This window comes from Oncorhynchus mykiss, chromosome 7, assembly GCF_013265735.2.
Source record: "Oncorhynchus mykiss isolate Arlee chromosome 7, USDA_OmykA_1.1, whole genome shotgun sequence".
Lineage (NCBI taxonomy): Eukaryota > Metazoa > Chordata > Actinopteri > Salmoniformes > Salmonidae > Oncorhynchus > Oncorhynchus mykiss.
In genome coordinates this window covers 59718512-59730676 of record NC_048571.1, presented here as the reverse complement: position 1 = coordinate 59730676, position 12165 = coordinate 59718512, and the positions used below count along the sequence as shown (strand labels likewise).

The 12165-nt window shown below is 42.5% G+C and overlaps 2 protein-coding genes across 4 annotated transcripts; one reads left to right on the top strand and one right to left on the bottom strand.

The window, feature by feature from the left end:
• The first annotated feature begins 1263 nt into the window (after positions 1–1263).
• Positions 1264–4265, top strand: LOC110528124 (peptidyl-prolyl cis-trans isomerase FKBP11). Its single transcript, XM_021609948.2, has 6 exons — positions 1264–1743; positions 1965–2027; positions 3007–3097; positions 3485–3518; positions 3759–3829; positions 3999–4265. Exons 1-6 carry the CDS (start codon positions 1573–1575, stop codon positions 4196–4198), a joined length of 630 nt encoding a protein of 209 aa, XP_021465623.2. The 5' UTR covers positions 1264–1572; the 3' UTR covers positions 4199–4265.
• On the bottom strand, positions 4259–11039 carry ccdc65 (coiled-coil domain containing 65). Of its 3 annotated transcripts, none has more exons than XM_036983671.1 (9): positions 10905–11039; positions 9192–9424; positions 8892–9059; positions 8467–8636; positions 7630–7768; positions 7010–7207; positions 5096–5314; positions 4804–4956; positions 4259–4720 (listed from the first exon to the last, which is right to left on the bottom strand). In XM_036983671.1, the coding sequence occupies exons 2-9, from the start codon at positions 9336–9338 to the stop codon at positions 4427–4429; spliced, it is 1488 nt and encodes a 495-aa protein (XP_036839566.1). In that variant the 5' UTR covers positions 9339–9424; positions 10905–11039; the 3' UTR covers positions 4259–4426. The 3 variants fall into 3 exon arrangements, with proteins under 3 accessions (XP_036839566.1, XP_036839565.1, XP_036839567.1); XM_036983670.1 differs by lacking the exon at positions 10905–11039 and adding an exon at positions 9666–10025; XM_036983672.1 differs by lacking the exon at positions 10905–11039 and adding an exon at positions 9666–10025 and having other exon boundaries at positions 9192–9399.
• Between the last annotated feature and the right edge of the window lie 1126 nt (positions 11040–12165).

The window sequence follows — 12165 nt, the reverse complement described above, 5'->3', positions numbered from 1 at the left end:
ATATAGTGGGGTTCCTGCCAATGCCCAAATGCAGGAACGCTGCAATTGCGGGCCACAATCGCACCCTTCTCTTTTAAAGAGCTACATTTTAGCCAATGATTCATAAATACACTAGATGACTAATATGGGGTGCTGTGTTGAAACCAACGTGCCTCCATCTTGTAAAAAATATTTTGGAAGCTATAGAAATGCATTTATTAGTGTCTATATTTGTTTTTGCCACGTGTTATATTACAGACACCTTAATGAATATTTTAAAACTATATTATTGTGAGATAAACAAATTTTAAAAAATTCTTAAGCTATAATTTTTTGGAGATTTCTAACGTTACTAAATACAACAACAAAAATGCTTTAATACATGTACTTTTGTCCTTGAAACCTTTAATTGAAATACTGTAGAATTCCATTAATTCCTATGGAGGGCTGCTTATATTTTCTTAAAATCTGTGCCACTCCATTTAGTATGAATTGTTACTTTATGTTACGTTACATTACATTGGTCTATGTAAATCCAGGACACTGAAATTAGTATGATATGTTATGTTTGGTCTGACATTAGATTACTTAAGACAAAAATGAAAGAAGTGTGGTTGGATGTATAATGCGAAAATATAGCATCCCAAAGGTTGTGAGTTCGAATCTCATCACAGACAACTATAGCATTTTAGCTAATTAGCAACTTTGCAATTACTTACTACTTTTTAGCTACATTGCAACTACTTAACATGGTAGCTAACCCTTTAACCTAACCCCTAGCCCTAACCTTAATGCCTAACCTAACGTAGCGTATCATGCTAAAGCAGTCAAACTTATATCATACTAAAGCAGTCGAACGTAGCATATCATACTAAAGCAGTCAAACAAAATATGTCATACTAAATTATCAAGATGTAGGATACTAAACATCTTGCAATTCATTTGATAGTGTACGACCGCTACAACATTGGTTGGTCAATGTAATGTAACATATCACACTAAATGGGGTGCTGGATTTTAGTAGAATATAATACGTTTTGCTCTGAGACCAGGTTGCACTGGGGAGTGCCAATATGGCGGACCGATGGCTTCAAAGCCTCAATGGTCAACCATAACATCAACAATCTAGGGTTTATATATAAATAATTGAGTCCAGCTGGCACACAGGTCAGTATAGACGGTGGTGACTGTCGTGTGAGGTATGGAAAGTAAACAAACAAGCTATAGCGCTAATCAGATACAGCACAACGGGCAGCAACCATGGGAACCCCCATGATCTGAGGTTTCAGATCGCGATGAAAGTAGCCTGGTCCTAGGCCAGTTGAAAGGACATATCCTAACTGCTGGGGCTTTTATCAGACTCACAACTGCCCTCAACCGACACGAAGAATGTAACTGCACCGTTACCCATCAGCAAGGGACTTCTGGGTTGCTGGCGGAATGTTTAAGGCGGGCACTTCGGCGACCCAGGTGTTTTAGGACAACGTCCGCGGTTCGGCTGCCCTGTTATCGCCATAGCCTAATATAACAACACATCAGCCTTAACCGGCGTCTAGCCTGCTTTACCTTCGATAGTCAATCGTCGGCGCTTGCATGCTCTACAGTTTCACTGAAGTTAGTTGGATAGTTTTCCAAAAGGTCGGATTTACAATGAAAGCCAAGACTGGGGTCATCCTAGTCATGCTTGCTGCTTTCGTTTATGTTGCAGCACAGGATGCTGAAGCCGAGCAAAATGTTGTGGAAGAGTTATTGGTGGAAACCTTGGTGAGTTCTATTTTCTCCAAAGCAGCGATAGGAAAGTGGCGACTCTTGCACGTGCCGAATACAATGCATTGCAACATTCAGACCAAATTGAAACCATGTAGGCATATCAGCTTGTTATTGTTAACATTGATAATGTATCGCTTATTTATGTAATAAAACTGTATTTTATTTATTTGGAATGCAAATTACTTGATTTTTTTCCCCTTCTCCCCCTTCATAAGGTGAAACCCGAAACTTGCTCTATAATGTCAGAAATGGGAGACACGCTACAAATCCACTATACGGTAAGAAAAGAGTGTAAATAAATAGCCTAACGAACATTTTCAATTTCAAAGGTAGGCTAGGCACCGCCCTGTTTGACATAAGCCTACATGCTTATTGAGACAAATGTCGATTTTTATGAAATCTGGTCAAAAGTGTTCTCTGCAGTTGAAGTGGTGCTGATTCATTGCACCTCGATACATTTGACTGGATACGATGTTGCCTATGTGGCACGGTGTGAAGCAGCAAGTTCATTTTTCACTAAAGACGGGGGAATTCGTGTGCCAATCAAATATTGTCAAATAAAAGCAACTTTCAGTTTTGCATTACACTTAGTTTGTAATCATATCTGGGATGGCAAGTAAATTGCGTGTTTTAACCCATGTGCAATGAATGGACACGTTTTCCGCGTGCCAAACATTCTACTCGGTAGGTAGTGTGATGGGGGAGCTGCAACACGTCAGCACTCCTGCTCATTACCAGATTTCTATAACATGTGGTTTTGATAAGTAAAATACCTAACCAGGCGTTGTAAGATCTGTCATGTCTGAGCAGGAGAACATGACCAAACCAGAAAGGATGATGCATAACTGGGCCTAAAATCTGTCTTCAGCAGTAGGTGGCGTTTTCTAATCTTAACCACACTGCCAACCTTACATTAAAACCAAAAAGCACATTTTGTTTTCATTTTTACGATAAAGCCATTTTTGACTGTGGCTATTAACTAGTGAAACCCCTTGTGCTGGTTGTTCACCGGTGTGTCTGCCATCATTGGCTAGAATGGTCCCATGTGACTTCATTGACAGACGAGGTCATTGATTCAACCAGTGTGCCCAGTGCAGCCACTCCTGTAAATAACGTTAAACAGTATGTCAAGTGTTTCACAATTTACTGTGACTTGAACGGGATATGCATCTTAACCTTCTATTTAGATTAGAATCACAGCTTAGGTGCAAAATCTCTTAACATGCACCTACCATATTGTTCCAATGCTCTGAACAGGGTAAACTGCTGGCAGATGGCAAGGTGATTGACTCATCACTGTCCCGGGACCCCCTTGTTGTTGTGCTGGGAAAGAGGACTGTTATCCCTGGTAAAATCACAACCATTCAAAAAGACAGTTTGACAATATATTGATCACACAAAACAGGAACACTAGCTTAAGTTAACAGTATTCTAAACTGGGTGGTTCTAGCCCTGAGTGCTGATTGCATGACAGCTGTGGTATATCAGACCTTATACCACAGGTATGACAACATTTCTTTTTACTGTTCTAATTAGGTTGGTAACCAGTTCATAATAACAATAATGCACCTGGGGGGTTTGTGGTATGTGGGCTGTATCCAGCCCTTAGTGGTATATTGGCCATATACCGCACCCCTTCGTGCCTTATTGTTTAAATATACCTTCAAATATAGCTCACACTTGCAGTGCAGTGTTTGTTATTGCATCATTCACTGGGATACTGTATCTCCAACAGGTCTGGAACAGAGCTTGGTAGGAGTTTGTGAAGGGTAAGTAAACAGTCAAGGTCTGCCAATACAACATTTTGAAGTGGACTACATTCATTTAGAACCACTTCCACTAGGAATTCAATATGACTTGGCTAAGCAAGGACAATGTTTCAAATATCGATATTACCACTATGTGAAGCAAATCAAAGATCCTGTCTCAAATTACTTTGGTAAAATGTCACAAATAGTGGATAACATAAATCTATGAGAATAACCTTGTTCTGTCTTATGGTCCTCTAGACAAAAAATCAAGACCACTATTCCACCACACCTTGCCTATGGAAAGCGAGGATACCCTCCCACCATCCCAGGTACTTAAACACATCTGCATACACACACAATAATAAATACAGCAATAAATGTCTCACCTTGATAACTGTCTAGCTAGTCCAGCACCTTTTCAAAGGTCTGGCTGAGCACAGCAACACACACAACTCAGTAGTTGATCCTCTCTCACTCTTCTTCCCTCTGTCCTGTTAGCTGATGCTGCCCTAGAGTTTGAAGTGGAGGTGATGTCACTGATCCAGGTAACCCCATGGCAGAAGATGGTGAATGATGTCTTCCCTCTAGTGTGTCTGGGCCTGGTTCCCACTCTGCTGGGCATGGTGGGCCTCTACCTCTATAACAAGGCCAATGCCCAGCGGCCAGGCAAGAAGGCCAAGAAGAGAAAGAATAAATAAAGGAAACTCACAGAACTATTTAAATAATAAAATGTAAAAACAACAAGGAAACGTTGTTATTATCGGATGGAATAGTCCTCTTTTATTTGATGGATATTGTAAGACACCTGGTAGAAAGAAGTAACACACAAATAGAATAAGGAATTGAGTTCTGTCAGAAGGAGTGCATTCTGGCAGTTTGAAGTTAACCTAGGAGTGATGGTGTGTGATGTGAGCCTGTTATTGAGTCTACAGCGTGCGCTGCACAACATGTGCTGCCTCAATGACAGTGTGGCGCTTGCGTTGGGCATCAGCAGTGGGTTGAACGGCGAGGGTGGGCCGTGACACCATCAGCAGGGGGTTGCGATGGCGGAGGATCTCGTCACTAACGGAGATGCCATCCAGGTACTGGCGCAGTAAGATCCGCAGTTGCTGGTTCTCCTGGGTCAGAGCTCCTCTCTCTCGTTCCAAACACAGCCGCTCCAGCAGAACCTTGTTATAACGCTGCCAGAACCGCTCCAGAACCAGGTAGTCCAGCATGGCCTGAGCACACCGGGTTACAAATGAGAAGTTGGGTGGGAGTCACAGATCAGATCAGTGTGTGTATAATACAGTACTATCTATACCTGTGCCAGCTCCTCAGATGGAGGCTCCATAGCATTAGCTCTCTCCTGGCTCTCTTCCTCAGCAGTGAGAGATGAGGTGTAGAAGGGCAGGACTTTCTCATGTTCTGTCTCCAGTTTACGACACATCTCAGCCAGACGCAGCAACCTCTCCCCCTGATCCACAACATCACAGGACAGGGTGTGAGAATTCATAGGAAGTGAATGTGAGTCAGTACACATGCATAAGTGTGCTGTGTATGTTTGGTTGCAAAATGTACATACTGTATGTGTCTACATGCATTAACGTTAGCACCTTAGTGATGATGCCCTGTAGGTTCTTGGCAGCGGCGTTGCTGTGCACGGTGAGGTTGGTGAGCTGGTTCCTCTCGGCTGTGCGGGCACGGCTCAGCTGGGCCTTGAGCTGGCGAGCCTGCAGGGTCACCTCCTCCCTGGCCGCCCTCAGGCCCCGTGCTGCCCCCTCACTCTCCTTCTGGCTGGAGTTCAGCCTAGAGCGCAGAGCAGATATGGAGTCCTGGAGGGGAGAGACACCAATACAGTGGGAAACGAGCACTCATGCTGACATACACAGAGGGCATGCATGAATACTGTATTCAAATAAAGTTAATAATACAATCATATATAACAGATGAGCAATATAAGCATTCTATTTTCATATGGTAGACTGTTGCTCAGAGTAGTCCTCTTGACCCTGTATTCTACATAGGAGGAATTCAGACCCGAGTTACGTGCCTGTAAATGGAACTTAATTCCCTTTTTCTGCATTTTTCTCTGCGTATTCTGACCTTGATCTTAATTCCCTTATAATTTCACCCCCTTTACTTGCGAGGAAACCATGAATAAGGTCAAGCAACCCGTCGGTTCCAAGTTTTTAAAAAAAAACGACTTTATTTTTACCCGATAGTAATAACGCCATTCTCCATGCACTGTAATTCATAAATTAATAAAGAGCTAGGTAAATGAGTAATCCGTTTGGATAAGGGGATTGTAAATATAAATAACAATTGGTTTATTTTAATTTATGATCGCTGGAGACAAATTTGAAATCAGTAATATGGCTGCAAACTGAAAAGCTTATCAACATGACAGGTATTTATGCTCCTTTCCCACAGTACGAAATGTTGTGCCGCTATGCATAATTTAAATCGTATGGCCTTAACTTTTAAGGATAAATCTTGGAAATGCATAGCCGAGCAGAATGACAGTCATGCCAAACTGTACCTTTGTGCGCTCTAGAATGTTTTAATCATATTCCCCAACTTTTCCTGTTTCCTCCAATGTTCTATTGGTAGCGACCATAAGTAATAACCACACATATTAATTCCCTTCATTCCATTGTTTGATTTTGCCGACCTTTATTTGTTTCCTCTAAACGCTGTCCTGTCCATGTGGTTGTTGCGGAGGGTCGCTAGCAGTAGTAAATCATTTTTATTTACAAGTTGTCCAATATTTTGGGACATGTAGCCTATTTGAATAATTATGGAAGGAAGACCAAATGTGGCAGTTTAAACCTGGAGCTTGGCGCACGGTTCACGACAACTGGACTGTTGTCATCACAGTTCCATCATCAGTGAGGATTAAGGTAGATTTATATGACTACACTTTTCTCCCCTTCCAATATTTCATGGTTTGAACAACTGAATATGGCAACTTTCAGGATGAACCAAACCTATGTATTTTTGATTAATCAATATGCGTTGTGCATAAAGGCACTCCAAACCATTTTTAAAAAATGTATTATGTAGATCCATAAATACTTTCCTAATCCTAAATAATCAACAGATTTTTAAATCTACTAAACGGAGACTAATATGATTAACATATTTTGATGGCTTTCTTCATTGATCTCTAATACTCAGAACCCGTTCTCTAGATATATATTCTAGTGAGTCTTGAGAAAATTATAATTAAAAGGTACACTGTATTTAACGGGATGGCTTTTGATAAATGTACTGAAAATCCTATTAAATGAAAACTCCATGAGAAAATCTGTTGGCCAACAAGTGGGAGGGTTTTCAGCAGTTTAATTAAATGTATTATGTGCGGATATTGGAGGCACACCCACAGAGTTTGTTGCACACCTGCATACGGTAAGTCTGAATACCAAATACTGAGAAGTGTTTCAATCAAAACATGTTAAAAGGGCATAGATTTCCTACGTCTGAATCGGCCCCCATTGGAAAAGTAGTCTCTGTAGCCCAACACTGACCTGCATCTTCTGCAGCCTCCTCATCTGCGTGTCGATCTCCTGGGCACTGCGCTGGTCGCGGGTCCTCAACGACTCAAAGGCGATGTGACGGTCCTCTGTAGCCTCATTGTAGCTGCGTAGGGCCTGTTGGAACTGACGCCACAGGCCCTCCACCGTCCCCTCTAACTGGATCCTCAACGCATGTTTCTCCTCTATGTTCTAATGGGAGAGGGAAAGGAGATCCCAGACAGGGAATGTAAGCCAGCTCACACAACATCCCCTAACAGCTGGTTCAAGGCTTGTTTTGTTCTGTTGTTCATAACGATTAAGGTTAAAGGGATACTTCGGGATTTTGGCAATGAGGCCCTTTATCTACTTCCCCAAATGATGAACTCAGATGAACTCGTGGATACCATTTTTATGTCTGTGTCCAGTATGAAGGAAGTTAGAAGTAGTTTTGTAAGACAATGCTAACTAGCGTTAGCCCAATGGCTGGAAGTCTATGGGTATCTGCTAGCACGCTAAAGAGGAGAAATGATCCTAGACCAATTGTGAGGATCTGCAAATGGAGAGAGGGGAAATGAAAGAGGCCCACCAGAGGGAAAAACAACTGATGCTGGTTGTCTGAGCCAGACCCCTACCCTGTTCTTGATGTCGTCTCTGGTGCTCTGGTAGTCCTGGCGAGCCTCCCCGTCTACCTCCATGTAGAACTGCTCCATGGCAAAGGTCACATCCTCCAGGTAAGCACACTCCTGCTGGTGCTGGGACAGGATCTGCTCCCTGGGAAACACACACACACACACATTTAAGTCATTTAGCAGACACTCTTATCCAGAGCGATTTATAGTTAGTGCATTCATCTTAAGACAGCTAGGTGAGACAACCACATATCTTAGTCATAGTAAGTACAATTTTCCACAATAAAAAAGCTATCAACAAAGTCAGTACTAGTAGGAAAAAGTCAAGTGTGAGTGTTAGTTCACCAAAGGCAAAGTTTTTTTTTTTTTTTTTTTTGGGGGGGGGGGGTGGAATTATTTAAGATACACACTCTCACACACACACTATCACCCACACACACACAACAGGAGGCTGCTGAGGGGAGGACTGCTCATAACAATGTCTGGAATCGTGTGTAATGGCTGGAATGGACTGAATGGTATCAAACACATGGAAATGATGTGTTCCACACCATTCCATTTACTCCGTTACATCCATTACTATGAGCCCGTCCTCCCCAATTAAGGTGCCACCGGTCGCCTGTGACACACACGCAGCTGTCAATTCGCATATAACACATATCTAGTAAATATCAAACTTGCATCAAGGTTACAAAATCTTTTCATCTAAATAGTTTTGTGCAGCATAATTCAGTTATTAATTGTTGTGCAGAACTGTGTATAGTGTCTCTGGCTGTCTATTAGAGAACTGGATGGATAGGTCTATCTGTCATGGTGTGTGTGAGAAGGTTTTACACACACCTCTCAGAATTGAATTCGTAGCTCAGTCCCTCCAGGCCGCTGTTCCACTGCTGCTCCAGGGATGCCAGCCTACCCTTCTGCAGGGCCAGCAGGCAGTCCACACACTCCAGGTGAGAGCGCAGGGCCTGGGCTGACTGCTGCTCTGCCTCACTCAGGTCACACACCAAACACTACAGCAGAGAGAGAGATATAGACTGTCACACCACAGGCGCCCGGAGATACCTACATTTGGGAGGACGTAATGGCTGGAACAGAATTCATGGAATGGTTTCGAAGACATCAAGCACATGGTTTCCATGTGTTTGAAACCACTCCATTCCAGCCATTATTATGAGCCGTCCTCCCCTCAGCAGCCTTCTGAGTCTCTTACACACACCAAGAAGAAGTCTCTCACAGATGCTTGTGGAAATAAATAAATACCTAACCTTGATGACACTGTCCTTCCGGTCCAGCACCCTCTCAAAGGTCTGGCTGAGCACAGCAATGTCACTGCGCAGTTCAGCTGCCCGTGTCTGGCGGAGAACTGCTCGCCACTGCTGCGTCAACTTGTGCAGGTTCACTGCACTGTTGCGCTCCTCCTTCTGCAGCTTATCCTGGTTGCATTACGGGTAGAGATGATGGGGACAGTACTTAGAGGTCATGCAAGGACATTTTGAGAATAGAATAGGCTTAACAAGTTGCATCAGGCTGTGTGACTTTTCATTGGGTTACATTCTTGAACGTACTTTGAGAAATTGAGTTAGCATGTCTTCCTTCCTTTTGGCCATCTCGTCCTCTGCCTGGGCCCTCTGCTGCATGTACAAGAGTCTCTCTTCCTCCGTCATCCCTGCCTGCTTCCCTGCTCCCCCCTTTTTTGCACCCTTCTTTGGCATGGTTCCTCTCTCAAGCTCCTCCTGGGGTGCTGTTTTGGTGTCACTTGGCCCACTTCGCTCTCTTCATTCAGAATGGGAAGCCAAGACTTAAGAGGTAAGACAGACATACTTTAAAAAAATGAGGAACCCACACAAAACAGCCTAAACATTTAATTAATATCAAGTTGGTTGTCATTGTCCAATAACCAAGCAAACGCATAGTAAAGAAAACTCATGACCAATGCCTAGCTACTGTCATATGGTCTTGTCCAGAGCCTGCCATGTCCATGCAGTTTACAAACACCCCGTAATTGTATTTGCGACAACTAACATGATGCGATGTCTTACCTGTGTGAATTCTAGAGATATGATAGCGGGATCTCCACAAAATGAGTTTGTGTTTGGTCTCCTAGCAACATTCTAGGAGTTAAACCCACCCAGGGGGCGCGCCAGACTGCACTTACCGCGCCGCCAATGTGCCAAAAATAAAGTGCTAGGAAAAATGCTATGCATCGACAAAGCAATCATTATCAATGAATGAACAATATCATAAAATGAATTAATTTAGTATCTTGTGATAATGTGCAAAGTAGGTTTATCAATACCCAGTTGCAGAAACGATACATTATGCAAATAAAGCAAGCGTAATTTGCGTAACATAATGGCAAATGTGCCCTTTCTTGGGAGACATTTCTCGCTGTCTTTTACTCTCTAGCAAATTGAAATAATTTACAATTAGCATTGAAAGGAAAGTATTGGAATGCCGAAGCGAAGCGCCAGTCAATTTGTAAGATCAACAAAGAAACTTCGATTGTACAAACAAATGTTTGTAAATTGCGGATTAATGGAAATGCATAATGGGGAAATTACGTCTATTATTAGCAATACATACATACATATCCTTCCGCAGAAAAATAGTATTGTTATTTTGTAGAACTAAAATAAGTAAACATTTGATTTATTTGATAATAGCATAATTATGCAAACTATATATTAAAAACAAATACATATGAGTGCTTTCTGTGTCATTCACAACATCCAGGGTTGCTAGAGAGATATAATTCGGTCGGCACCCATCCCTCAGGTCCTGTTCAAAATGGTGAGTGCTTAGCTGAATTGCCCATGATTTTGAAAACGAATTAGTTTTCTAAAAACTCTCATTGTTGTGAAATGTACGGTCGGCACCCATGCTTCCGGTCCAGTTCGTTTATATTCTGATGCAGAAAAAATGGAACGTAGTCGCCTTATTCAAGAACGTCACTGCGAGTTCGTTGCAATAGTGTTTCTATTTCCGGCAACATTCGCGTGACGCTAGCGCATGCAAAAGTGGTACTTTCCTTTGAGAGCTTGAACGTTTTACACTGACAGAACCGCACAAAATCTTAAAATCAATCACCCTGACAATCATTATATGTTCAGTACGAGGCTGTCACAATTTAATGAAGGAGGCAATTTTTACAACCGCTACGTCGATCTGTGGAGTCCCATATGACCTGCATCCACCTCCTAAAGACACAGTCTTTGCGGCTCTGGCTCAAAGCGTTTAATCTAAAGAAATCACCAAAACGTCCCTTTGTATGCTCCTACCAATTCTTTGACAATAAGTTTACAGTGGAGCATCCACACCCAGAAAAATGGCTTGGCTACGATACTCCACTCGTGAAGACGCGTCGGGTGTTGGTCAGGCAGTCATCAGTGACAGGTAACGTTAAGCCAAACGCTTGAGCAGTTTGCATGCTCTCATTTTGTGTCTCCCTCTTGCTCTTGTAGCTAAGCAGTCTCATAATAGCACAATTTATTTCCTCTACAACTCAATAAAAAATATGTATATATACTTAATTACTATGATTATTACATATTATTAGGAGCATCCATGCAGTATGGTGTTTTGTTCTAAATTGTCCATTGACTTGTTTAACAAGCCATACTGATTTCTTAACAGATGACACAACAGGTTCAAGTTTTCACCAAATTGAAAATGAGGATTGGCCAACACGAATAGAAAGAATGGATTTACCTTCAGAGAAGGATGCCCAAACCCAATGGGAAGACCCATCTCTAAGTGATCACAACTACAGCTCAGGTGATCATGTAAAGCTCACTACCTGTGAGGCAGGGATACAGTGCCCAGCAGCACCGCTCTACAAAACCCTGCTGAGGAATGAAGCACTCTGTTGACTGCATACAGGCTTGTCTCTTGCTGCCCTTTCTACCCTCCTGGTAGAACATCTTCTACCCTTCTACAAAGGCAGCTTTTAATTAGACCAACTTCTGATGACACTGATGAAGCTCAACTTGCTGCAGCAGTACCTAGCAGAAAGGTTTGGTGTTTTCCAGGGTATTGTCAGTTGAGTGATTAGTTATTGGATTGACATGATGGAAGAGAGTCTGAGGGAGTACATTCCATGGTTGCCAAGGGAGATCATCCGTGCTACAATGCCACAATGTTTTAAGGACTACTACCAAGGACCAACCTGGATTATCGACTGCTCAGAAATTGCTTTACAGAATGCAAGAATCTGGATTCAAGGGGGGAGTCATTCAACCATTACTACACCCAGAACACTATCAAGTACCTTGTGGTCGGTCTGGTGATGTTAATTTCTTCATCATATGGAGGTAGATGTAGCAACAAATATATAACGTTGCATTCTAGGTTCTTGGAGAACCTCTGTCCAGATGATGAGGTCATGGCTGACCGGGGCGTCACAATCCATGAACTGGTGTATGAGAGGAAGGTTAAATGAACAATTCCAGCCTTCACAAAAAGAGGCGCACAGCTGTCAGTGGAGGACACCACATGTACAAGATTGATAGCCAACGTGAGGGTTCATGTGGAACGCGTAAT